Here is a 26,271-nt window from a genome sequence, read left to right as displayed (position 1 = left end):
CGCTGCCACTACTCGTATTATGTCAAGGCGATAAAAAAAATAAGTGACTGAGTTTTCTCTTAGTACTCAGACAGGCTGTGTTAATTACCTTCATTCATTGTACATCTCCATGGAATGTGAATAATTACTCCACTCTCACGAAGGACATGGAGTTACTACACTTTGTACTTGACATTGTGTACTTTTTTTGAACATAATGACCATACTCTTAAATCATTTTACTTCATTTTCTTTTTCTTTTCCATCACAATGACAGTCCACCACTCTCCTTGAAGCTTTGGGTGGTCAGCATGACTGGAAAAGCGCTATATAAGTTCAGTTCATTTACCATTTAACATTGACCCTTTGGCTTCTTGGTTACAAAGATCTGGATCAAGTTAGAGAATAAAAGACGGTGAAAGTTCAAAATGAAGTATATTATTGCCTATTTATGCTAACAGAAAGTGTTGTAACATACCAACATTTTCACTTTTTAGCAAAATTGTTTGTAGTTACAAAATGCCAAATGTTTTTGGAGAATACATAAAACGTTTTAGCATCAAAAGCTTCCATGATTGCCTGTTAAATGTCTCGACTTGGGTCAGATGTTTTGGGTATTCTTCCACAGAGTTTTTTTTTAAAAGTTGCTGTAATTTTGGCCCATTTCTCCTGACAGAACTGGTGGAACTGCAACAATGGCTGAACATTCCCGTGGCGTTAATGCTAATAATTAGTCGTTTTAAACAGATGAAAGCGGTGAATTCAGGCATTTCAAAATTGTACCCAAAGATGAAGCAATCTTGTAGAAGTTTACAATTCCTTCCCTGATATCTTGGCTGATTTCCTGACTTACAAGGAAGTGGTGTGCCTAAGGTGTTGTCTGAAAATACATCCACGGTTTTGTCTCCATTTAATAACTCATGCGTTGACACAAGCGTATCATCGTCTGGACTGTTTTGCATACATTGCAAATGTACAGATCTCAACTGAAGTAATATTTTTTATGGTCAGTACAGCAGTATTCACATTTTTTTATTTTATTGCTTTGAATGTGGTAGTATGTGAAAAAATGTTCGCACACTTGTTACACATCCGGATGTTGTGTTGACATCCCAGTTTACTCAAACCTCTTAACCTCGCTGAAAACACAGCTCAACCCAACAGCTCAACCCAACAGCTGCTGCAGATTGAAAAACAACACGATTGCCATTTAAAAGTCTGCAGTGTCTATATTGTGGTTTACCTGAATTAGAATAAAACGCGCTGCCCCAAACCTGACAATTAAAATTAGAAATAGACTCAGATATCACCGAGAGCTTGAGTTCCTGCTTACAAGGAGAAGTGATTTTGTTGGTTTTGCTTTGACACAAACTGGATGTCGTTTGAATGGTGTTCCATTTTATGTTCAAGTCCATCACCTAGCTTTGGGTTTAGTGCAAATTTAGTATGATTTAAAATAGCTTTCAACAAGTAAGAATTTTATTTTTCTAGATACGTTTGCTTTAATAGTCAGGGTTTGTAGTAAGACGATTCAGTGGATCATGGGTTTGAGATGGAATTTATCAGCTCTATGTTTGTAGCAGTGGAGCCTAATGTATCAACGACATTTAGAAATTACCCGTTGTAATAAATACAGTTGTCTCTGTTTCTAGCCGTTAAGTGAAAAAAAAAGACTTAAGGGCCAAACAATTAAGCTGTATGCTTCACTCAGTTTTTATTTTTTTTTTAAATTTTTTTTTACTTTATTTGAACACGCTATCTGCTCCATTTTAAGACACAATTTGCAATGCATATTGCTCTAACTGTTTGCAGAAGCAAACTCAATTTATGTCTTGCAAAAGTGTGAAATTCACATCTATCTATGCGTCAAATGTTATGTACAGGTTCAACCTGATGCATATATCTTTGCTGCTTCAAAGACAACATGAAAAAATACCCTAAAATGATAAAATGATCTTTGGGTTATATGGTGAGGTCTTTCATGCACATAAAAAGAGCGTGGGTCTATGGGGGATATCACGCCTTTGGTTCTGGCTGTAATTTAAACAAATATCCTTAAATGTGGTTGGATTTAAAAAAAAAAAAAATGCAGACATATTGACTCATTTAGGTGCAAGAGAAATTGCTTTGGCAGGCAGAAATGTAGCAATGGTGCCACCTTAGAAGCAGATTGTCGTTTGCATGCAGTTTTAAAAATTAAACATAAGGGTAAACACTAGTTTGGGAAATATGAAACATTCATTGTCAGTAAAACCAAATGGAAGCACATTTAATTAGCATTTCTACTAAAAAGGAGAGTGCTGCACAAATAGCGTAGGGTCGTTTTAGGTGGTCCGAGTAACATTTACAGACGCCTAATACTGATATTTTATAGATTTTACCTGCACTTTAGTGATCTTAAGAGGCGGCAAGGCAGATAACATGGATGCACTTGAAGAGTTTGGGCTCATTTTAGATGCTTTTCATAATGACACAAGAAAAGACAAAACATTTTTCATGGTTTGTAAGTATTTTTTTTATCACATGAGCAGATTCTTTTTCTTTGCTCTCATTTCTGAGTATAATTATGTATTTCTTTCCGTATGTGAAAGTTGAAAAACCCTCCCCGCCAGCATTGCTCTCACCGCCTACTCTGCAAAGTTATTCTTTCTCTGAGCGGCTGACACCAAGCCCTCCCACTAATAGTGGTAGAATATTACAAACAGACAATGGGAGCTTGCGGCAGACTCGGCCACAGGATTCACTGAACAGCAGAAATGGCGAGCTGAGAATGGTAGGAATTTTCCCTCTTCGCCGAAGCATTGTGATCCGATCCGCGGTTGGAGCTGGAGTGGGTGGTTTTTGGCTCCCAGTGGGCTCTGGTCCAGAATGAATGTTTTACAGGCCCAAACACACAGCTGCTCTTGACATCACCAATGACAGAGGCGCTGAAACTAAACAAGAACTAAACACAGGTTGGCTGCAAACCGCCGAAATGTCATCGCGGCTCTGCACAGATCCCTCTCTCGCTGGGTCTGTGTGAGTCGTTTCCCCATTATCTAAACGAGCTGCAGCTGTTTGGAGGACGCTGCAGGCTTCATCACAGATTCCTCTGCAAATCTCTTTCTTGACCGCTTCAGTGGGAGCTGTGTTTTGTCTGCAGACTCGCAGATACTCAATCTCTGGTCTTCTCAAGGCCTTGTATCTTTTAAATGCTTGCAGAAACAAAAGGCTTCTGCCAACATTGAAATTTGATAAAGACTTTTCTGTGCGAGACACTTTCAGTTGATTCAAATGCTCATAGCTTTTATGCCAGACCCAATTTATTTTAAGATTTGATGTCACTTTAGTCTACTTTGTGGTGATCTGACAATGGCTGTGCCTCAGATCAGTCCAGACTCGCAGCTCCCAACTGTTGCAGTTTCAGTTGAAACCGTCTATGTCTGACTTGTTTAATTTAACAATTATATTAGTTATGTTTAAAGCTAGAAAGAGATTATTGCCTGTTAATTTACAACAGTTTGTTGCTTTAAGATCGAGCGATAGAGACAACTGTTCTTACTGCTTCAAAGCAAATGTGTGTCTCAGTACATAGAGTGAAATACTGGAATAATTTGGATGAGGAATTGAAAAAAGGCCCAACTAAAAATCAATACAAAACACTTTATAAAGAAAAATGTATAGATTGTTATGAACGTCTGAGTTAATAATGACGAGATTGATATTGTTTGCAACTTATACTGTAAGTTGTTTTAATATCTATGGCCATGAAATATACTTTATAATCACTGAGAATATGCAAGATTTTTCTTCTTCCTGCTCCTTGTTCCGTTGTACAAGTAACGTAAGAGAATGTGTTTGTGACTTTATAACATTTGTTGAATCGAGTGAACTTATTGATTGGTTAATTGAAATAGTAGTTGCTTGTAGAAGCAGTTTTCGCTTTGGCTCTTTCACTCCCTGATGCCTTTTTTTTTTAAAGAGTTTTGACCCTTTGTTCTTGTAATCATGTAAAGCGCTTTACATGATTAGAACAGGAAAATATAAAACAGGATAAAAGCAAGTTGGAATAAAATGTAGAAAAAGTGCAAAATAATAAAACATGGGAAAATGGGAACTAAAAGTAAATATTCATGATTTTAAGAACAGTTGGACTACAAACTTATACTAAGGATGTTTCAGTCAAACAGTTTAACTAGAACAGTCAAAGGCAACTCTAGACCAATTGGCTTTTAATCCTGATTTAAAGGAATTCATGGTTTCAGCACTTTTACAGTTTTCTGGAAGTTTTTTCCAGATCAGTGGAGCATAGGAACTAAATGCTGCTTCTCCATGTCTGGTTCTGGTTCTGGTTCTGCAGAGCAGGCTGGAGCCAGAAGACCTGAGTGGTCTGGATGGTTGATACACTGATAACAAGTCTGTGAGGTATTTAGGTGCTAAACCATTCAGGGATTTATAGACTAACAGAAGTATTTTAAAGTCTATTTACTGAGATACAGGGAGCCAGTGTAAGGACTTTAGAACTGGGGTTATGTTCTCTACTTTCTTAGTCTTAGTGAGGACGCAGGCAGCAGCGTTCTGGATCAGCTGCAGCTGTCTGATCCATTTTTAGGCAGACCTGTGAAAACACAGGAGTTGTGGTTCCTTCAGGATGCACCTTAACAAAACTAAGCCTTGCCGCTATATATTCTGCCGCTGGAAACGCTTCAAGTCATATGTGTTCAGCTTCTCTCTGATTGCAACCCCATGAATCTTAACATTTGGTCTGGTCTGTTAAAAAGGACATCCCCACCCCCCCGACCAGGTTTTTTATTGACAGGCTTGCACAGTGTGAAGTTGTGGTTGAGAAGTGAACAGAATGATTCGTTCAGATATAGATGTCTATTGCTGTCTAAATGCGGTTGGTTGAGTTGATGGTTGGGTTTGATCAAATGCAGCATTGCAAACCCAAGGGCAGTCACAGTCCTTTTTGAGAGAAGAGCCTTCCTCTTGGCAACATAGCAGACAAGCTTTACTTGTTTAGTCTTGAATTTTAACATTTAATATTTCACCGAGGGAGTTTGTAGAGTCTGAGGAGCAGCATTTATGGGCCCTTTTCCTTTCCTCTTCTTACCAGGGAAGACTAGCAGCTGCGTGAAATGTTTTTTGCATATAAAATAATCTTTATCTTAGTAGAATGATGAGCATTAATCAGTTAAATTACATTATCACCCTTTCTAGATTGCCGATAAGGGAATCAAGTCATTTGATCTACTGTAGCCGACTTCTACCTTCCCTTTTAAATCCCGTCAGGTGTGGACTTCCTAAAAATTGTATTTACTGTCATGTCAGGTACGCCTAGCCTGGCTTTCACAACATTGGGCCAAAAAACTTTGTATGAAGTGATGTTGGCGTGAATATCTGCCCAAACGTGCACTCTGTGTGTTGACATCACTGACTGTGGTTGTTTGCTTCTGTGATCTCATTTCTGTTGCACTGAACCCCCTCTGCGAGTTCTCCAATGGGCTGAAGTTCCTCCCTACATTTGCCATTAACCTCGTGTTGCCGTCACTTCGCGCCCTCCTTCCTGATCGGTGATGAGCAGAGGCCGCGAGCTGCCGTCTCCTCTTCCCTGCTGCATTTGATGCCAGCGAGCGTGGTGGATCCGGTCTCTCCCGCTGTGCCGCTTTAACTGTACTGTAATGTGGTCTGCAAGAGAACTGTCACAAGCTATAAATTCACACTTCTCCTTACTGAAAGAACCTTCCACTTCAACTCACAGGCTGCCTGCCACTTCCTCTCTCTCTCTCTCACACACAGGCTGCCGCCACCAGCTACAGAAAATGGTCTCTGTGACACACTACTATCACATCTGCAACTAATCCTTGTAGTTATCTGCAGCCAGAATCCTATCCTTCCCATCTGACCAGCAGGCTGACTTGTAGTCTCCAGTCGCCTCCTTTGTCTGTTTGATATTGGCATCTTGTGAAAGCCTTACTCCTCCGCCGCCTCCTCCTCCTCCTCCTCCTCCTCTGTGATGTACCCTCTCGGGAATGCCCTGACCTCCTGCTGGAACCCAACGGCTTCCACAAAATGGGGTTATTTGTGCCTTCTGTCGTCGTTCTGTGCCTTCACCACAGTGTGAGGAAATTTAGATGGAGTAAGCTACTCTGTTAGCTACGCCTTTACACTGTAGTTCCCATGGTTACCCGACCCCAGAATCTCCCTCCTCGCATCCTCTCCTCTCCTCTCCTGCTGGCTGATGTTTAAACAAGGATCAACCCCCGGTGGCCATCATGCAGATGGTGATAAAAACCCTTTCCCTGCATGTTTTTGTATGGGTGTGTTCGGTTTAGGTTAAAAAAAAAAACAACAACAACAATACTTTTGCATACTCTTTCATTTTTAATATGGCTTGTATTTTCCTTGCATGTTAAGGTTTCACTAACGGATGCTCTGGATGAGGGGTCCCTTTACTGTGGCTATTTTACAACCAAATAAGAAATGTTTTTAATTATATAGGCAGCAAGAAAATATGGTTTTAGTAGTTCTTCTTCTGTATATTTCTATGCTATTTATGCATAGAGTATCTACAGTAGGAAGTCGCCAAGGCTTTTATTTATGGAAAGAGCTCACTCAGCAAGCCTTGTTCTACAAAATAAGGCTTCCTTTGTAAAAGTTAGATGACTCGTGTTTTTCTAAAATCTGATAGAGTCTAAATTCATTAGCATTCAAATTAAAACTTCATCTAGTAATTATTTATAAAAATCTTTTTAGCACATCTAGGCAAATTTTACTTCATAGCAGTGGCGGCAAAAATGGCTCTTTGAGTTAAAATGGTTGCCGACCACTGGTCTAGTCACAATCCAACCGGATCCTTTTTAAAGACTAACATTTGGACCACAAGTATCCAGCATGATGTTTATAAATTATGGTAGAAAACATTATCTCAAGAATCTACTAACTTGAGTCATTTCGAGGTTAGTTTTTCTTTGAGATCAGCTTTTCTTTTTTTTTCTTCCATCATACTTAAAGGAGCATAGTGCAAGTTCCATGATTTTTGCTGACGTCTGCCCCCTCTGGTGACAAGGTGAAATGACACTAGCGTTGTGCACATTGATAGAAGAAGAGAAAAGGTATCTATAGAGGCACAATGTCTTCTGAGGTGAAAAAGTTAGAAAGGTTGAAGTTACCCCATGTTCTCTTAATAATGCATCAATTACAATTATATATATATATATATATATATATATATAAAAAAAAAATTGCACAATGCTCCTTTGAGAATAATGGCGTTTTATGCTAGGGCTGAACATTTAATCAAATTTGCAATATAATCTCAAATAAAAAAATAAAAAATAACGCAATTTCCAAATTTTAGAAGTCTGCAATTTTTGCTCATGTAACAATGAGGTGTTGTAATATGTTTAAAGTGGTTTTGCCTCCACATGGAAGAGAAGAAAGTTGCAGCAGTGAGATAATCTAATTTTTTTTATTTGTCTTTAATTAATATTTTTTAGTAGAAACCTTCAGGAATCTCACCACAGCATTAAGTGCTGGTCAGACTGTTTAATACATAGAGTAGTATGTTGGTTGCACTTTATGTTCAACAAGGATTGATGTCCAACTCAACAAGCTGTTCTCTTGAATAATAATGTTCTGAATAATAAAAACAGTTAAATTTCTTGTTTTAAATAGTCCTTGTTTACAAACATCTTGACCTACAGGCCATTGGTGTTGCTTGTGGTTAATACAGAGAAAAGTCTAAATTAGATGGCAATCATGGTTGAGGTATTTCGCAATTTTAAGCAGTTGGTCTCTAAGTAAATAAGTGAAGTGGATGATTGGAAGACAGAGAAGACTTGACATAACCTTTTTCATGTGGTGTCTGACAGCTATTACAAATTCTTTAGTGGAGGGGACTTCCCAAGAGTTCTTGAGAAGTATAAAATATACTGGCCAGAAAGAACTTTGTTCTTGCCACCTCTTCTCATAACATGGCGGTAGATTATGTAAAATTATTATTGGTACATTGTTGCAGCATTTGAGTCAGTGCTACGTCAATTCTGTCACAGTCATGGCATAGATGGTGCGTGAGAGCTGGAGTGCTCATTTAAAAGGCGGAATTATGCGGTGATCAAATTGTGTATGTCACAGGGTCAAAAACGTAGTAAGGCAATGCTGGAGCATTATTTTCTAATTGAATTAGATCATCTTACGCCAATAAGCCAAAAGGAAGAGGCACAATTCTGTGAAAGGGGTATTGCTTAAAAAAAGAAAAAAACGTTTAACTAACCGGCCTCAGTTTGCTTTCCCCAATCACTGCTTACGAAAGAAAGTCCAAAAGAGGAAAAAGAAAATCTCTTTCACAAAGGAATCCGCAGTGATGTGTGCACAAAGGGTATTCAGGTTGTCCCTGTCACGTCTGATTCACGCGAGCAGTTTCTATCATACTGGGCCGACTGATCTAACCTACAGCGTCTTGGCCTCTAATGCTTGAACTTGAAGCCTTGAAAGATGGAAAATGTCATAATTGAGATCTTGTGAATCTCACAAGAATTCATGGGCCTTGTACAGAATCCACCACAAAGCAGTATAATTTGAAACATCAAGTGTTAAATCCTGGGAGCTTCTTAGACGAATGAATGTTGTTTACGTCAAATAAACATATTTCTGGTTCTCTTAAACAAAAGCGGCCTTGAACAGCTCGGCTCTGCTTATTGCATTAAGGATATCCATCTGGGGTGTACTTGAAAGGTGACCTTTATCAGTCTGTTCTTGTGGTTAAAGGAGCCAAACACAGATTCAAGACTAAAGAGGCAAATATGTCTATTTCTTAAAAGCTACTGAAGAAGTGTATTTAGAAATCTCTCAGTATATTGGATCTAGGGCTGAAATGATTAATTGGATTAATTGTGATTAGTTGGGTATATAGATAATTGTTAGCAAATTAGATAACTAAATTGTTAACTGTAGCATACAGACTATCAAACATGCCCTTTGCTGAAAGAACAACCCACTCGGAGCGGTAATTAATACACAACTGTGCAAAAATTAATGCATTTGGCATTTAAGAAGGTAAACCTGGACATATAAGAGATAAGAAAATATAAGAAATACCTTTACACACCAAATCAGTAATGAAAAAACAAGCTAATCCGATTCAAAGTTAGATCTAAAGCTATCAGCAGGCTTATTTCTTTTTAGATTTATCGATTAATTGATAAAAATAATCAATAAAGCTGGGCATACACTGTACGAGTTTTTGCCCTTTTTGGGTCGATTCTTCTGTCCTGCGAGATTTTTTTGGACCGGGCCGAGTTTCAGCTGCATCGTTCGTCCTGCATCGTGTCGTATACCGGGCGTAACGAGGAGTGATTAGCCTCTCACGACCACCTCCTGATCAGGAATCGGACAGTCGGATGAAAATCAAACATGTTTGAAATTCAGTCGGCCCTCCTGAGGTGATCGTGAGCGCCTCCTGCTGGTGAAGCAGAGCTACGAGCCGATTTCCTCCAACCTCACGCACTGCGCATACGCAAACACGGTCTTCTCAGACGAGAACATAGGAGCGGAGAGAAGCATGGCGACGGTACGTGTGACATGGAGTTAAACTACGGAGGAGCAACTGGTAGAATTGCCAAGGCAGCGCGTTTCGTTCTAGTGAGCCTCATATTTAATAGTGAGCATCGACACTTCTGTCTTTTTCTTCTTCTACTGTTTACGTTTGGCTTCCAGATAGACGAGTCCGAGTAGCGCCATCTCCCTACGGGGCTGAGTCTGACATGTGGTTTTTAGACGTACAATGTGAGCAGTCAGGTCGCATCAGAGCGCCGGGCCATACAGTGTGAGAACAGATCTGGTGAGCAGTGAACTTTTAAACCCTGCGATTTCATCGTACAGTTTGATCTGTACCTGAGTTCAACAATTGAAAATATTGTACAGTGTATGCCTGGTTTTAAGGAATGGATTTATAAAATAATCAATAGCTGCTGCCCTAAATGGGTCATATTGTTTGGTTTAATGTATCTGGCATGGAGGATCTAAGCAGTTTGGTTGTGGCAAAAACAGCATTTTTAATAATCAATAAAGAAAGTTACAAAAGTAGTCACGGGAGGAGCAGATCATTGAAAGACCGATGGAATGAACATCTAGTGTAACGAAAATGGCAGAGAAACAGCATTCAGAGCAGAACAACGGATGAATCCAGCAGAGAACAATGAGAACCATTGGGCCCAAAGACAGAGGCAGGGGTGGAGAAATGCGACGTGGAGCCGTGGCGGCAGACGGAAATCCAGTAAGCTGAGGGAGAGAGACTAATTAACATGAAAAGTTCTGAGCTGAAACTATTAATTATCAACAAAGAGGAAAAGATAAACAGAGATGGAACAGAAATAATAATAAATGTACAAAGAACGGAACAAAAGAATAAACTAAAGCAATTAAACACAAAAGCATAGACAGATATGGTATGACTTTAACGAACATTAATGACCAACAAGGAAAAACTGGAAACACAAAAGAAAAAGAAAACCTCTGGAGATCAGGACAATATCGCATTGTTTATTGTCATATTTATTAACACCACAGCTGCATGAAGTAAAAATAATGAAACCAACATGTTCACATAAGATTGATTTTGACATGAAAGGCTCAAACAAGAAGGTTTTGACAGAGAGAACAGTTATCTGGTAGTTATTAGAAGATAAAGGTAAAATAATAAAAAAAGCATATTTACAATTTTGTTGTTGCATTCTAGCTGTTGCCTTGTTTCCTTATGTTTATCTGTTCATATATAAACATTAGGTCTATTTCCATTGGATTATGTTTTTTGAATTTGAGATTTTAGCAACAGCTGTTTAGCAAATGGAAACCTAGGTGGTCGTCTGGCCCTCTCTTCCTGTTGAGCTTGGGAAGTTGAAAGAGCATTTCTAGGACGACTGTGTTTATGAAAGTCGCACATTCATCCGTTGTTCTGCCACAGCTGTGATTACCCTAAATATTTCAAAGTCAGAAAGTAACAGATTTCCCTCTTTGCAGCACAGTTTTCCCACCCTAATTTTCCATTAGATTCTGGTTGTCGGTACACGTATCCTTTAGTGCGGCACTGTCTAATGAGATTAATACGCGTGTCTTATCTTAACTCGGTCCTTTGTTTATGAAGTGTTTATTAGATGCAGTGTTGCAAATGATCAAATATATCTTACACAAGTGTTTATAGAATAATTAATTGCAGTTGGCAGATGTGTTTCTCAGAGATGTCTGTCCCATTTTTGCAAGAGAACTAGCATGTTTAAATGATAATTAGCTGGGTTTAGCTGGATGCAAGTATTAGCTAGCACCGATTTTAACAAAAAAACAACAACCCTGTTTCATATAAGCTTAAAAATAGCGTGTGAAAATTAGTGTTTTAGTTAAATCCTCGCAGCTAGCATCAATTTGTTGCTGCAGGGTTGATTCACATTGCCGTTTTAAATGAAACTCCAGCAAAGCTAAACAAAGAATTTGTCTTATATGACTTCTCATCTCAGAAATTTTAAGAGCCTAACTTTTCTTGCATGCAGGTCAATAGTGTCAAGTTTTAGCTTGATGTCAGCATCACTTTGCAGCAACATGTGGTCAAGTTATGTGTTTTATTTCCACACTTAAATTTAAATACTTAATTGTATGTGTGCTGCTAGCTTGAATTTTGCACTTCAGTGATCTGGTCTAAAGGTGTTCTAACCGTCTATTGCATAAAATCCCTTTAAACAGATTGAGTTGAAGTAAAATAATTTTTAGATATAATGTGAAAAATTGGAAAAACTTGGAGGGTTGATAATACAGCAATGCAGTTTAAATATAAAGGATCCCTCAATCCCATATAACTTGTATTTTCAGCAACGCCTTGGTTATGTTGACAAGCTAGGCTGCTTTTATTACCGAGATGCCATCGTTTTGCTTAGCTCCTCAAGTGACAACATTGCTGCTCCATGTGGCTGATGCACCTTTAATTCTTTTTTTTACTTAACTCAATAACAAACATTTCATTGTCGGATGTTTTGCTTGCTGGCTTTATCTGCACGTCTTTTTTTGGGGTGTCGGCTTTAAAATTAACATGACATTTACCATTTCACCATCAATAAATGTGGTTACGTGTCTCTCCAACTGCTAATGTCACAAAGATTATATCTAATGTGTTAATCCCAGTCAGGTTGCATAGATGCGCTTGTGGCAAAGGCAGGTGCGCTCAGCGTGCGGTTTGTGTAGACACAAACAATGCAATGAAAGATCGAGAGCAGGAGATATCAAACATGCGTTACCACATAGGGATAAATAAACGCAGGTTTTTGAAATGTTGAGAACGTCGTTTGCATTAAGCACGTCTGCTTCTTTATAATAATAATAATAATCTTTATTTGTCAATGCAAGTTCTTATGTTCCAATGACACCTTGTTAAAGCTGACTGTTCAATGCTATGATTTTAGTGACGCAATTTGAGCGTGTTGCTCTTTCATTTCCAATAGAAATAATAAATATAAAATGCACAACAACCCCTAATACAAGGTGGTTTTATCTGCACCCTTTGACCAACCATCTGCATGACTTTGTGTGTGCACAGTGGAGGCTGTGGTGGAGTTCGACTATGAGGCTCAGCAGGACGATGAGTTGACCCTGACGGTGGGCGACATCATCAGGAACATACGGCGGGACGATGGAGGCTGGTGGGAGGGCGAGCTGGGCGGACGCAGGGGGTTCTTCCCCGATAACTTTGTCAGGGTAAGTGATCACAAAGGAAAACCCCGCTTTCACTGCCACATTTTCATCTGCTTTCTCACCCTTCAGCATCAACCCAAGCAAATACCACCAGCAGCAGACCGAACATCTAGTTGTGGTTAGCTTTGGTATTTGTGTGGGTGTCTGTAGCGATTTCAGTGCTGTGAAATATCATTTAAACACCTCTTAGACTTTAGGCCCTAATTTTAAAGTTACAATTGGATATACAGATCCTTTAATGTCCCACAGTGAGGAAAATCAGGCGTACCAGCAGCAAAGAGCAAATTTACAACAAAAGAAAAATACTGTATCTTTATTAGTTATTAAAAACACTCTACAAACTAAAGAAGTGTCTGACTGATTGGGGGGATTTGAAAAAATAAATAAAATAAAAATTATATATATATATATATATATATATATATATATATATATATATATATGATTATATTATTATTCAAGAGAACAGCTTGTTGAGTTGGACATCAATCCTTGTTGAGCATAAAGTGCAGCCAACAAACAAGTCTATGTATTAAACTGATTGACCTGTACTTAATGCTATGGTAAGATTCCTGAAAGTTTCTGGTTAAAAGGTATTGATTATATAAACTCTAAAACAAATAATAAAATTAGTTTATCTCACTGCTGCAACTCTCTTCCCTTCCACGTGGAGGCAAACCCACTTTAAACATATTACCGACACCTAAAGGACGCGTCTTGTCCATTTAATGTTACGTAGCCAAAAATTGCAGACCTCTGCGATTTTTAAATTGTGTTTTTTAAAATTGTGATTATATTGCAAATACGATTAATTGTCTAGCCCTAATAAGAAGTCATTTTTGAATAAAAGCTTTATCCCATATGTCTCACAAACATATTTTTTAACAAACATCTGTAGATAAATATGAGAAGCGGCTGAAAAATCACCTACTGGAATACATAAAAGTATAGTTATAACACAGCATAGACAATCTCAATAGTTTGATTTTGACTTTGTTTAATTGCATTTCACTTTCCTTTTATTACTAATTTTATTTACTATTTTGCTTTTTGTTTTACGAGTGATCATTTGTATTTTATGATTGTGTACAACACTTTGGTTCCTGCTGGTGTTCAAAGTGCTTTATGAATAAAATTGGTATGGTATGGTAATATAAACAATTTAGTTTCATCTTATATATCTTTAAAAAAAATCTCGCGATATTTTGAAAATCTTGAAATATTGCCCTGCCTTAAGCGATAGATGGCTCAAGTGATAGCATCTGTTGACAAGACAACTATTGCCCTTTTATTCTATTGGCCTCTATGTGACCTTTTTGGAAGAATGGTGTGAAGAAAGCCATTATTGGAAAAAAAAAGCAAAAGAAGGTCTAGCCATCTCGTCATTTAGAGGCTAGGACTTCTCACATTTTCTTACATCAAACACGTAGAACAAGGAACTGGTCCATTCAATTAAAATTACTACATTTAAAGCATTGCCTGTTGAGAATAAATAACCCTGCATGACATGTTCATGGAGGTGGCATAATCACGCTGTGGGGATGTGTTTCTTTAGCAGGGATTCTGTTAAAAGTTCTGGTAAAAAGTGATGTGCAAACACCAAAATGACCTGCAACTTTAATAGTAGCATAACATGGTTCCTGCCACTTCCTAATTATTGTTTAGATCTACCACATATTGTCACAATTAAATAGATCGAAGTTTCAGAAACTTGGATTAAGAGCCACTGTTAGTAAACGCTCTGCTCCTTTGCTAACAGCCTGTTTCATAACCAAATGATAGATGCAAATGTAGAAAACCCCAGTAGAAATATTTAGCTACAGTGTGTGTATCATGGTGGTGGAGAGCACGTCATTTCAATCCGCTCATTAAACTTCATTATGGAAGCAGCTGTTTTTGTTGCCGACTCTAAATTGTCACTAAAACAAAAAATGTCCAAATCTAACTGACCTTGAGTTTGGAGAATTAGGAAGTGGGAAAGGCCACAAACCAAACCGTTGCTTCCTCTAAATAGCGGGCCTTTCGTAAGAGTTCAGCAGAAGCTTTGTTCGGGATATTTTCACACAGCTTCACTCCATTGCTTCATAATATCCGGCTTCTGATCACCCGCAACCAGCAACTTTGAAGATCTGAGCCCAGAGTAACGACTTTGGGAAAATGTGAATGATTTAAAAAAAAAAAAAAAAGCCAGGGGAAAGTACAAACAAGCAGTGAGTACTTCTGTATTTCAAGAAGTGATGCAAGCAGCTTGTTCTCTAAATACTGACTCATTAGAACCAGCAGCCAAGGGCAACTGTCAACACAAAGATATTTAGAAATGCAGTTGTTCCATATCTGATGCACAAAGAATGTGGTGTAAAAAGTACCAAAAATGCTATGAATTCAGGTTTTTTTTTTTTTTAAGTAATCAAAGTTTTATTTCTGCTTCCGCTTCCAAACTAAGTAGCTTTTTACTTGATTTCAATTTAGAAAGTCCTCACTTCTTTCCCAAACAGTGAGCAATGTCTGCTCTTTATAGTAGGTCTGATCAACTATTAGTCTGCCGTATTACCTTACCTTACTTTGAAAAAAAAAAAAAAAAAAAAATAAAAAAAAAAAAAAATATATATATATATATATATATATATATATATATATATATATATATATATATATATAAAAACGCTGGAGATAGGCACCAGCAACCCCCACGACCCCATGAGGGATTAAGCGGGTTAGAAAATGGATGGATATATATATATATATATATATATATATGAATATATATATATATATATATATATATATATATATATATATATATATATATATAGATCCAAACAATTCTAGGATTCAGCCAGTACACGCTTCGTGTTATGCCATTCATCATTGCCTTTTTCTCTTCCTTGTCTACAGCTTGGTGATAATTTCTTTAATCATAACTTGGTGTCCAAAACACAAGCAGCTGGGGGGTCGAAAGAAGATTAGACCATGAAGTTAAGGAATCCATCCATCTTCTATATATCCTTATGCGATTGGGCGGGGTTCATCACAGGCACACACAATAACACCTAAGAGCAATTTATAGTGACCAATTTACTTAATTGTCATGGCTTTCAACTGTGGGTGGAACCCGGAGTAACTAGGGAGAACCCAAAGAACATGCAAACTCCATTCAGAACGACCCTAGGCCGGATTTGAACCCATGGTCTTCTTGCTGTAAGGTCACGGTGCTAATCAACGGTGCCAGCGTTTGACCTGAAGATAGGAGACGTCAGGTTTATTTTTTTTTAGTTTTTTTACTTTCAAATGTCCGCTGTGATGTTGATTTACAGGTTCACCTTACTTTACGCGTTGCTATTTTCGCCAGTGTCATTGTTTAGGCACAGAAACAACCTGGTTTAAAGGCATGTTTCATTATTTTCACGACAACCATTTATTCGCCTCAGGCTTTAGCGTGTTCATTTTTTTTTCCAATGCTGTAAAACATGTTCAAAACGTACACCGCCACAGGTTTATGAAAATTACACGGTTACATTGGGAACACCGAACTCAGGCATTAACACCAAAGAAGAATTAACAATAGCAATGTACCTAACATGTATTTGAGTTTTTATAAGATATATGTGCCCTACACTATATAAAATAGTGGCAAGAGTAATGTAGATGTTGAAATTTCTACTGTGTCAGCAGAGTACTTTATACCAGCGAGCTGTGCCGTGGTTTTGTTAAACGTAGCGATGGTGAACGGAAGCAGCCAAAAGTCCCACGTAATCCCCATATAATTAGTCCATGTTTTATTGGCTACATAGCTGTAAAAACAATAATCCAAGGACATCTGTCGTACCACTCTTTCTTTTTTTTTTTTTTTTTTGTACCACTCATTTTAACACTAGAGATGTAGGGGTGTCAGGGGAAGTAAAAATACTGATATACAAACTGTCAATAATTTGGTTTTGACACGAAGAAAGAAGAACATTCAGTGCTGGAGCTTATTATTGTTGATATGCAGGAGGAACATTTGGACAGAGCTGTAAATGAATAAATAAAGCAATCTGGGCATGTCAGCAGGCATTTTATAGAAACAGTAGATGCACAAAGAGTAAAAATCTTTGTAACAAAACACACTTATGTACCCAAGTAACATTCTGGTAAAAAATAACATTGGGATTCCACTCAAAGGCCTAATACTGACTCAGCTGGAGCTATCTTTTCACTCGCATTAATTATTTCCTTTTGGCAAAGATTCTAATTGTTTCATAATTGCGAAGAAAAACATGTTTCAAACACCAAAACTGTTTAAGTTGGTTCAAGAGAGCCATCTTCCTCTATTTACTATCAAGATTTGCAACAACTTTTCCTACACATAGCATATTCCACAAAAATATTATGAAATATAGGATTTAAGGTATTTACTCACATTATTAAATTATTTTGCACCTTTTTAAGTTTGGTAAAGTTAGAAAGGGAGATTTAATGTGCTGCCAATCAGTTCCTTCACATTCACTTTACGCATTCTCATCAGAAAGGTCTTTTTGAAATAAAGCATTACTCTGTAGGCCAGTTAAAGCTGGTTTTACTCACAATTTGTACCTTATTTTCATATAGATTTTTTTTCACATTTTGTATTTATTGTACTATTACAAAGAAAATGGAAAGGAATCTTTTACAGTCTTGCTAATCAGACATCCTTTGAATATATTCCCTTAAAAAAGGCTAATTTTGTATTGAAATGTGAAGAAAATCAACAGCTGAAGTTGAATTTACTCACTGTTTAAGTCGTATTTTCAGCCATGTTTTTTTAGTTAGGTAAATTATACAGTAGGATAACACAAAAAAGATAATAGTTAGGTTTTGTTTTATCCATGTTCAATGGGCAAACATTATAGACCTATTTCTGATGCGTGCCAGAACTTTTGAGTCCAGAACTAAAATAAAATGATTCATTCGGTTAAACCCAGAGTTTAGTAGGTGAAAATCAAAATGTATGCATACAAAGATTTTCCACTGCTTAATTGTTACAGGATGTGTAATATCTCATGTATTATCATCGCCAACTTCCACCGTACAGTAAAGTTTCCTTGCGCTTAAAGTGTCAAATATTGAAAACTTATGTTGTTTCTGAGAGCCTCAGATTTGGCTTCACATCTTTAAAGACATAATCGTCATTCTTAGCCCACATCTCTTATTTCATACAAGCTTAAAATGTAGCATTTAAAACGGTTAAACTCATGGTTAAACTATAAATCTATCAATCTTGGTTATAAATTGAGGATATACGAAGACAATATCTGCATAAACAAGCAAAATTAAAGCATACAGGATAATGTTTTATTTTAGCAGTAATGGTTCGCCACATCAACAGAAATTAAAAAAACTGAACAAGAAGAACTCAGCATATTTAAATATTTTTGTAACAGTAGTCTTGTCAAAGGTAAAATGGATGCATCAGAAAAAAAAATTATGTTGATTTTAATCCTCACCCCATATATCACCCATATGGCGCTCACACGCCAAGACATTCAGCTGCAGACTTATGTGATTTCAGATAACTAGCTTTCAGCTGTCTGCCTTAAGCAGAGAAAACGGAGCTGCAGAGGTTTTTGTCACCTCTTGTTTTTATATCTTAACGTGTTTGGAGCCTTTGAGCAGAAAGAAACAGCTTATATATTAATGCATCCCAGTTTTCTCAAAGTTTTAAAGCTCCAAGTGACAGTGCAGTTTATATCCACAGATATTTTTAGTACTCTACCAGAGAGGTCTTTTAAAGGTCACCACTTTGGAGGAGTTGGTTGCTGCTTAAAATAAAAGGAAATTTGTACAACTTATGGTAAAGACATCCTGTGGTCTGATTGAACTAAAATCTAAGTGATTGGCCATAATCACCAACAATACTTTGGAGGAAAAAAAGATGAAATCAATTTATTTCATACACCACGATGGATCTCAGCAGGCAACTTGGAGTTGAACGCCTCTCCCAGGAACATCTCATGAGTCAAAGGTTAGAAGCAAATAGGTCTTACAGGTTAAGTATTCCTCCAAATTAGTTACAAAGTGGCTTTATGGCAACAAAGTTCAATATCTGAAGCGGTCATCAGAAAATCCTGCTTTCGGTCCTATATCAAACAATTGAATGAATGAATTCTTTATTTATTTGGTTCAAACATTTAGATCAAAACATATCAAGGTAAAAAAATGATAAGACAATCTATCCAACCAAAGAGGAATAGGCTGAAGCATTGCTTATATTAACCAATCCTTATTTAAACCCTTTTTACTCAGCTGACCTCATTAGACACAATGCAGTCAAAAGAGAAGAAAAATAAAAGACAGAAGACAGAGCAGAGACGCCCCTCCCCCAATGGTGTCACAGCTAACAGAGTGCCAGACCAGGTGTACCTTCTATGTAGAGAAAGAACCAGAGAGAACAAGCTATGCAAATTGGAGAACAGTAGGATAACTCAGCAGAGTGAGAAATATAGACCCTGATGTCCTCCAGCAGCCTAAGCCTATAGCAGCATAACTATAGAGATAGCTCAGGGTAACATGAGCCACTCTAACTATAAGCTTTGACAAAAAGGAAAGTTTTAAGCCTAGTCTTAAAAGTAGACGGGGTGTCTGCCTCACGGACCAAAACTGGGAGTTGGTCCCACAGGAGAGGAGCCTGATAACAGAACATTTCACTCACAGTTACAGTTTAAAAGGACAATTCTACCAAATACTAAAGTATAAACTTCTAAATTAAAAAAAACAAAAACAAAGAAACAACAGGGACAAACAAAACACATTCCATTAATTTGTCTGTTTAATTGCTGTAGCAACGAGCAAATCCTGCTGACCTTAAAAGGAAAATGAATTGTTTATTATAAAGTCTAGCAATAACACAAAAAGGCTAAGAGTCTTTTTATACAGATGGTGTAAACATATTACAATTCAGTGATATAACTTGGCTGGTTTTTAAGCTGCAAAAGAGTTTGTAGTGAGGTAAAAGAGGGAAGTATTTGTCTGTCTTAGGAAGAGAAGCTGAAAAAAAGTTCCACAAGCAGAAAGCACCAGGATACGTCTCTGTACAGGTTTGCTTCATTTGTGCTGACTGTACGCCACCAGGCACCAGACAATGGCTGCTGAGGCCTGTATGAAGGATTTTGAGTTTGTCTCTTTATATGTGAGTGAATGAGTGAGTGAGAGGAAGACAGAGAGAGTCAGAGGCAGTGAGTAATGCGCCAACACCGGACCGGTCTGTCATGAGACTTCAGTTAGTGCCAATCAGCAGCATTAAGCTTTGCCGTGCTGCTGATGAATGCGGGTTTTTGTTGGAAGTGCTGGATGTGCACGTGGACACACAGGTCAGAGAGATGGCACAGAGTAAGAGAATGCAAAAAAAAAAAAAGCAGCAGAGAGGCAGGAAAGGGAACATTATTAGTCTTGATAGCAGTGTTTGCTTGTAAATATGGACGAGACAGAGGTCATCTGACGTTAAGTCATTTAGCACAGAAATTGTTTTAGATTGCCTGAGGCTGATTTGACACGCCAGATACTGATGTTTATGTGACAGGGTCCTCTTTTTTATCAGCAGCTACCAGCCCTATCTAAGAAACCACATTAGTCTCAGGGGAAACAGTCGGTACGCTCAGTTCTGTCAAATCTTTCTAATTGCCTTCATCCTCGTTAGTCTCCATAACTTTTAAGAGAACAAACAGCTCAGATTAAGGGGAATTTCTCTGTCAAAGGGGGATTATTTTTGTTTGCAAAGCCCTGGTTTGAAAAGATACCACTAGGAAGTGAATTTGTCAGTGTTTTTGGTGTTTATGGGTTGCACAAAAAGCAGACGATATGCAAAAATACCAGTGCATCACATTAAGTTACAACACCAACAAGTTAATTTCAGCAATTCTACTAAAAAAGAAAGAAAGCTTTATCGATTATTATATCTTTTACTCTTGGAGCAATATATATTAAGTGTTTATTTTATTTTATTTTTAATTCTGATGTACAGATAATGAAATCGCAAAATTCATGGAGTGTAACGTCTTGCTAAAGAATCCGCCGTTCACACTGTCCATGTGCATCTCCGAGTTGCCGGACGTCCGGTATGAACTCCCCGGTTGCCCACGATTAGAAATGTTTTCAGGCTTATGTACACCAGAGGTGTTTCTAGTTGCTGTCAGTTTTGTAATATCTTCCGACTTTTGGCTAATCAACACAGCGCTTGTGCTGTTGGTGGTTTCAGTTAAAAAAAACACAGCCTTATCTTCTTTCCATGTGCAGCCTGAAATAGAAATCTTTTTCACATCAACGCAGATCTTCCTGTTGATTTTTATCTCAGTCTGGTTGTTTATATATATATATATATATATATATATATATATATATATATATATATATATATATATATTAGGGCTGGGCAAGTTAACGCGTTAATTTCGCGTTAATTCATTACCCTATTAACGGCGATATTTATTTTATCGCGCATTAACGCATGTTGCTCACATGCTTCCAGTTAGTGTCAATCAGCACGCGCGCTGACTGCAGCGCGCTGTCACGGCAGCACTCTCCCGCTCCCCCTCCCCTCTCGTACATGGCTCAGCGGCGCCAGCCAATCAGCACGCAGGCTCAGCCTGGCCCGCCCACTCACCTCTCACACAAACTTAATACACAAACAGCTGAGAGAGACCGCACCGCAGCAGCGAAAAAACATGATCAGGGGAAGTAGCACCGTTTGGCTTTATTTTAATACCGTAAATGAAATCAAGCTGTATGTTTTGTAAAAAGCCGGTTCATTTCAGTGGAAACACAACAAATTTATCTAAGCACGTGAAAAAACATGAAAACGTCGAGCCCCAGAAACGGAGAGAGGAGAAGAAACTTCTCTCATTGCCCCGACAGACCCACATATATTAAAAAGTGTTATTTAAGATAAGATAACATTAGCTAATCCTTTTTTTATCCCACGACGGGGAAATTTATAGGATTAAAGCAACAGGCAGATGCACACAACACAGACAAAATTACATAAGGATTGAAATATATAAGAGGTGGATTAGCGAAAAAACACTGAACATAACATTATTATTATTATTATTATTATTATTATTATTATTATTATTATTATTATTATTATTATTATTATTATTATTATTTAATTGTAATAATAAAATAAAAACCACAAAACCCAAAAGGTCAACAGTTTCATGATACATCAAGCTTAGGGACTGGCTAATATACAGCAGGTCAAAAAAGGCCATATTTTGGCTGCAGTGCTTGTTCTCTTATGAAGAAAAGATAAACTAGTGCACTAAATTCAATAGATGGGTTGAAAATATCCAGTATAAAATAAGTGCTACAAATGTTACAACACATTTGTTCATATGGCAGCAGAACATTAAAATAAAAGTGCTCTTTACACTACTTTTGAATTCATTCTTGGAGTTTGTAAATACAATGCGATTAATCGCGATTAATCGCGATTAATCAGGGCGATTAATCGCGATTAAATATTTTAATCGATGCCCAGCCCTAATATATATATATATATATATATATTTTTTTTTTTTTTTTTTTTGAGGAACTTTAAATGAAAAGAACAAGATGGTATGCAAATCTTTTAGTGGCTAATATTTAATGTCAGAACTTCCTTAAATTGCAAAGAACATGCACTATAAATGGAAAAAGTCATGCAATGATAGCTCTAAAGGTCATGCAGAAGTATCACCATTTTATTTCAAGGCAAGCGGCTCCACCATTAGATAACATAATTGAGTGTTTAAAACATATAAAAAAAATATAAAAGACCCTATTTCTGTAAAACAAACAGGCTAATAAATATAATTAGATGATTGTTGTATTGATAGACAAAAATGTCACTCTTATCAGTCAAACATTAACCAAACATGTTTAAAACTACTTCCTGTCAAGCAGATATTTGATTAAACAGCGATTGTTAATTTGATAAAAAGACTGGAGGCCAATAACACGTTTGAGGCAACAGAACGAAGCAGAGGGCAAAGAATATAGAGAGGAGGAGACAAAACTGACCAGATTTTAACTACTGGGGGTTTGATGAGAGGGAAGAGAACCTGGTGTGTCTGATTAAGAGAATGTAGAAGCAGCCGAAGAAAAAACTAAATGACTGAATAGTCCAAAAATGACAGAACTTCAGCAGACTCGTCTGTGAAACTCCTGAAGTTTGCAGATGATACCACTGTTTGCACTCAGACAGGAAGGTGGATCCGCTGGTCCACCTGGGGCCCAACTAGGCTGGACAATTAATCGCATTTGCAATATAATCGCAATTTAAACAAAAACACAATTTCCAAATAGCAGAGCTATGCAATTTTTTGGCTTTGCTATGTTTAATGGATAAGCCGCGTCCTTTAGGTGTCGGTAACATATTTAAAGTGGGTTTGCCTCCACATGGAAAAGAAGAGAGTTGCATCAGCGAGATAATGTTATTTAATAACTTTTTTTTTAGAGTTTATATAATCAATACTTTTTACCAGACACTTTCAGGAATCTGACCATAGCATTAAGCAGCAGTCAAACATTGACTTGTTTGTGTGTTGCACTTTATGTTCAACAAGGACTGACGTCCAAATCAACAAGCTGTTCGCTTGAATAAGAATATTATGATTAATAGAGTATATAAAGTATGTAAAGTATAAGCCTTGTTTACAAACATCTTTATCTACAGGCCATTTTTGTCGCTTGAGGTCGATGCAGAGAAAATCCAAAACTAAGTCGCAGTCGTAATTATGGGTGAAATATGCATGGCAATTTAGATTTTTTTTTTTAGATTTTTAATGGCGATAATGAACAACCCAAAAGAACATGTGAGAACCAACGACAGAACAAGCTGCGGCTCATGACACAGGGGGGGGGGGGTAGTTTGTTTATTTTTCTCTCCTTCATGAATGAAATTGTCTTTTAAAAGCTGCAATTTTAGATTTAGTCACCAGATCTTTGTCTAATATTAAATTTGTTTGAAGTGTGTGGAGGAAATGGTTAACGGGTCACGTACCATTTCCCCTGTATGCTTCCCCGGCCCTTGTGTTTTTTTTTTCTACTGTTTGGGAGACCGGCGCTGTAAATCCTAAAGTGTTTAAAACGTTTCAGTGTTCCTGTTTTCCAGTGCAGAGACAAAGTCGGACGTCTGGCCTTAAGGGACACACACACACAAAGCAAAGTTGAGCGTTCAGAGCGTCGAAGTGCAACAGGCATCATTTCTATTAGTCCGTCAAATATGCAAACAAACACACACTGACCCGAACACAACAGCGTGCATAACGCAGGTGTTTCCTGTTCAGATACGGTGAATCACATTCTCTTCCTCCGCTCTTTTCGGCTGGGCTTCCTTTCACCCACGGCTACCTCCATATCCCTGCAGCAGGAATGTGCCACAAAAGGCTTCGGGAGAGGAGCGCAGTTAGACGCCGCGGTCTCCCCTCCGGTTTCCAACTCACCGAGTGAATTATTCACACAAACACGAGCGCTTTTGATTGTACTCCCTATCTATATTTGATTGCCGCTTAAGAAGAAAACCCCGTGTAAACACTGCATCTCTCATATCCGCTCATAAAATAGAGGAAGCTGTAGACTAACAAATGGCTGCTGTGTGATTACGTGGGCTGCCCGGTGTTTCTCCGGCTCGAGAGTGAGTTATTTTCAGCTGGCCGTCTGTGGGTTTGTGTCTGTGTGTGTGGAAGTGTCTGAGTTAATGTTTGCGACTCTGCGTTGGCCGCTGTATACCCAGAAGGCAGAGCTGGCAGGTCTGCTGTCTGCCTGCAGAACCACGCATTGATTCGGTGCTGCATTAGCCTACTTAAAAGGCTGCAACGTGATGCAAAGCCACCATGTCGATCTGACTTCTGTGACCAATGACTACTTCATGACGCGCTGCAGTCTCGTCTCAGATCTCTGCTGCTGCTCGGCTGTAGAGAGAAACCAACCTTGCACATTTTCTCACAGAGAGCGTGCGGCCATAGATGTTTGGCAGTGGAGTCATCCTTCTGTTGGATGTTCACTGAACCGAATCACCAGCTACTGGACCATATGCCCTCCAGTTTGACGTCACTATGGGATGGAAGAAATTCCTAATTTAGTGGAAAATTATCAGATAAACAACGTGACGATTTCATTCAGTCTTTTGTTGAATTAAAATGTATCGAAGCGTATCAGAGCCTTACTCTGACCACATCTAACATTGGAAAAATGCGCCCGGCGGACCAGGGAACATGTGGGGAGTGAGGGCGGGGCGTGGGCTGGGCTACTGCAACAAGGTAAATAAATGCAAAATAGAAATACTAAATGCTTAGCTAATGAATCGCTAACCTGAAAAATCGATAGAAAGATGGCAAAGCTCACTATTCCATCTCCAACCACTGGCTCCCTGTATCTCAGAGAATAGACTTTAGTCTATAAATCCATAAATGGCCTAGCACCTAAATCCATCACAGACTTGTTATCAGTGCATCAACCCTCCAGACCACTCAGGTCTTCTGGCTCCAGCCTACTCTGCAGAACCAGAACCAGACATTGAGAACCAGCATTTAGTTCCTATGCTCCACTGATCTGGAACAAACTTCTAGAAAACTGTAAAAGTGCTGAAAGCCTGAGTTCATTTAAATCAATGTTAAAAACCTATTAGTTTAGAGTTGGCTTTGACTGTTCTAGTAATAGTAGTAATAGTAATATAGTCATAATTGTTTAATGATTTCCAATGATAATTCTGCTTAGCAGTGTGATGAACCTCAGCATCTGTCATTGTTTCCTGCGTCTGTAAGCCCTTATTAGAGGTTTGTTTGTCTTATCCACGTCCCAAAATCCGACTTTGTCAAGTAAATTTACCAAAGGTTGCCTTCTTCGCCTGACTCTTCACAAACAACGAAATATCACAATTATAACCAAACATTACTTCCTGAATGTTACGGGCGCCGCCATTTTTTTTATTTGCTTGATTCCCTCCTTCAATCCTAGAGAGCAGTAGTACCGTAGATCGCCACTAGGAGACGAGGAACCGTGCTAGCGTGATGTGTTAACGGTCCTAAGAACCAAACTCGGCACAGTTAACTGATCCGAGCTCGGCATGAATCGGTTTAACAAGGGTAGTGTAAACGGGGCTTTAAGTTGGACTGCAAGATTTAACACATTCAAAGGCGACTCTAAACAAATAGGTTTTTAACCTCGATTATAGTATTTAGTTGTGGATTTACTCAGGGAAAAAGTCCGTCGATTCAGTCAAGACGGGCTTTTCTACAGCCGCTCACTTTTTGATCTTCCTCTTCCTGCTGGAGGAGACGCACGTCAGCCATATGTCAGATTTTAATTGCCGTCTTCACTGTGGGAAGCGTGAGTCTCCTCTCTGCAGACGGAAAATGAGTCTGTTTGTAGTGTGACCAAAAAGAAGAGGCAGTTAGGAAATAAAAAAATAAATAAATGGAAGACCCATCTAACCCAGACGTCATTATCGTCTCTAAATGGCTGGCAGCCTAGAGAACCCCTCTTCTTTGTGTTGTCGAAGGAACATGTTGTGGTGTTAATATTTTTGGATCTGCTCATTAGGGCCTTAATGCCACACCACGAGATTCACAACCCGACGTGTGC

The 26,271-nt window shown here is 38.2% G+C and overlaps 1 protein-coding gene across 3 annotated transcripts in view; it reads left to right on the top strand.

The window, feature by feature from the left end:
- sh3kbp1 (SH3-domain kinase binding protein 1) overlaps positions 1-26,271 on the top strand; it is a 67,396-nt gene that overhangs the window by 6,601 nt on the left and 34,524 nt on the right. For all 3 annotated transcript variants that reach the window (XM_036125089.1, XM_036125088.1, XM_036125087.1), the window contains exon 2: positions 12,539-12,696. In XM_036125089.1, coding sequence (XP_035980982.1) covers positions 12,539-12,696 — 158 coding nt within the window. The remainder of the gene's footprint in view (positions 1-12,538; positions 12,697-26,271) is intronic.

Source organism: Fundulus heteroclitus, chromosome 21 (genome assembly GCF_011125445.2).
Source record: "Fundulus heteroclitus isolate FHET01 chromosome 21, MU-UCD_Fhet_4.1, whole genome shotgun sequence".
Taxonomy (NCBI): domain Eukaryota; kingdom Metazoa; phylum Chordata; class Actinopteri; order Cyprinodontiformes; family Fundulidae; genus Fundulus; species Fundulus heteroclitus.
This window is presented reverse-complemented; position numbering and strand designations above follow the sequence as displayed.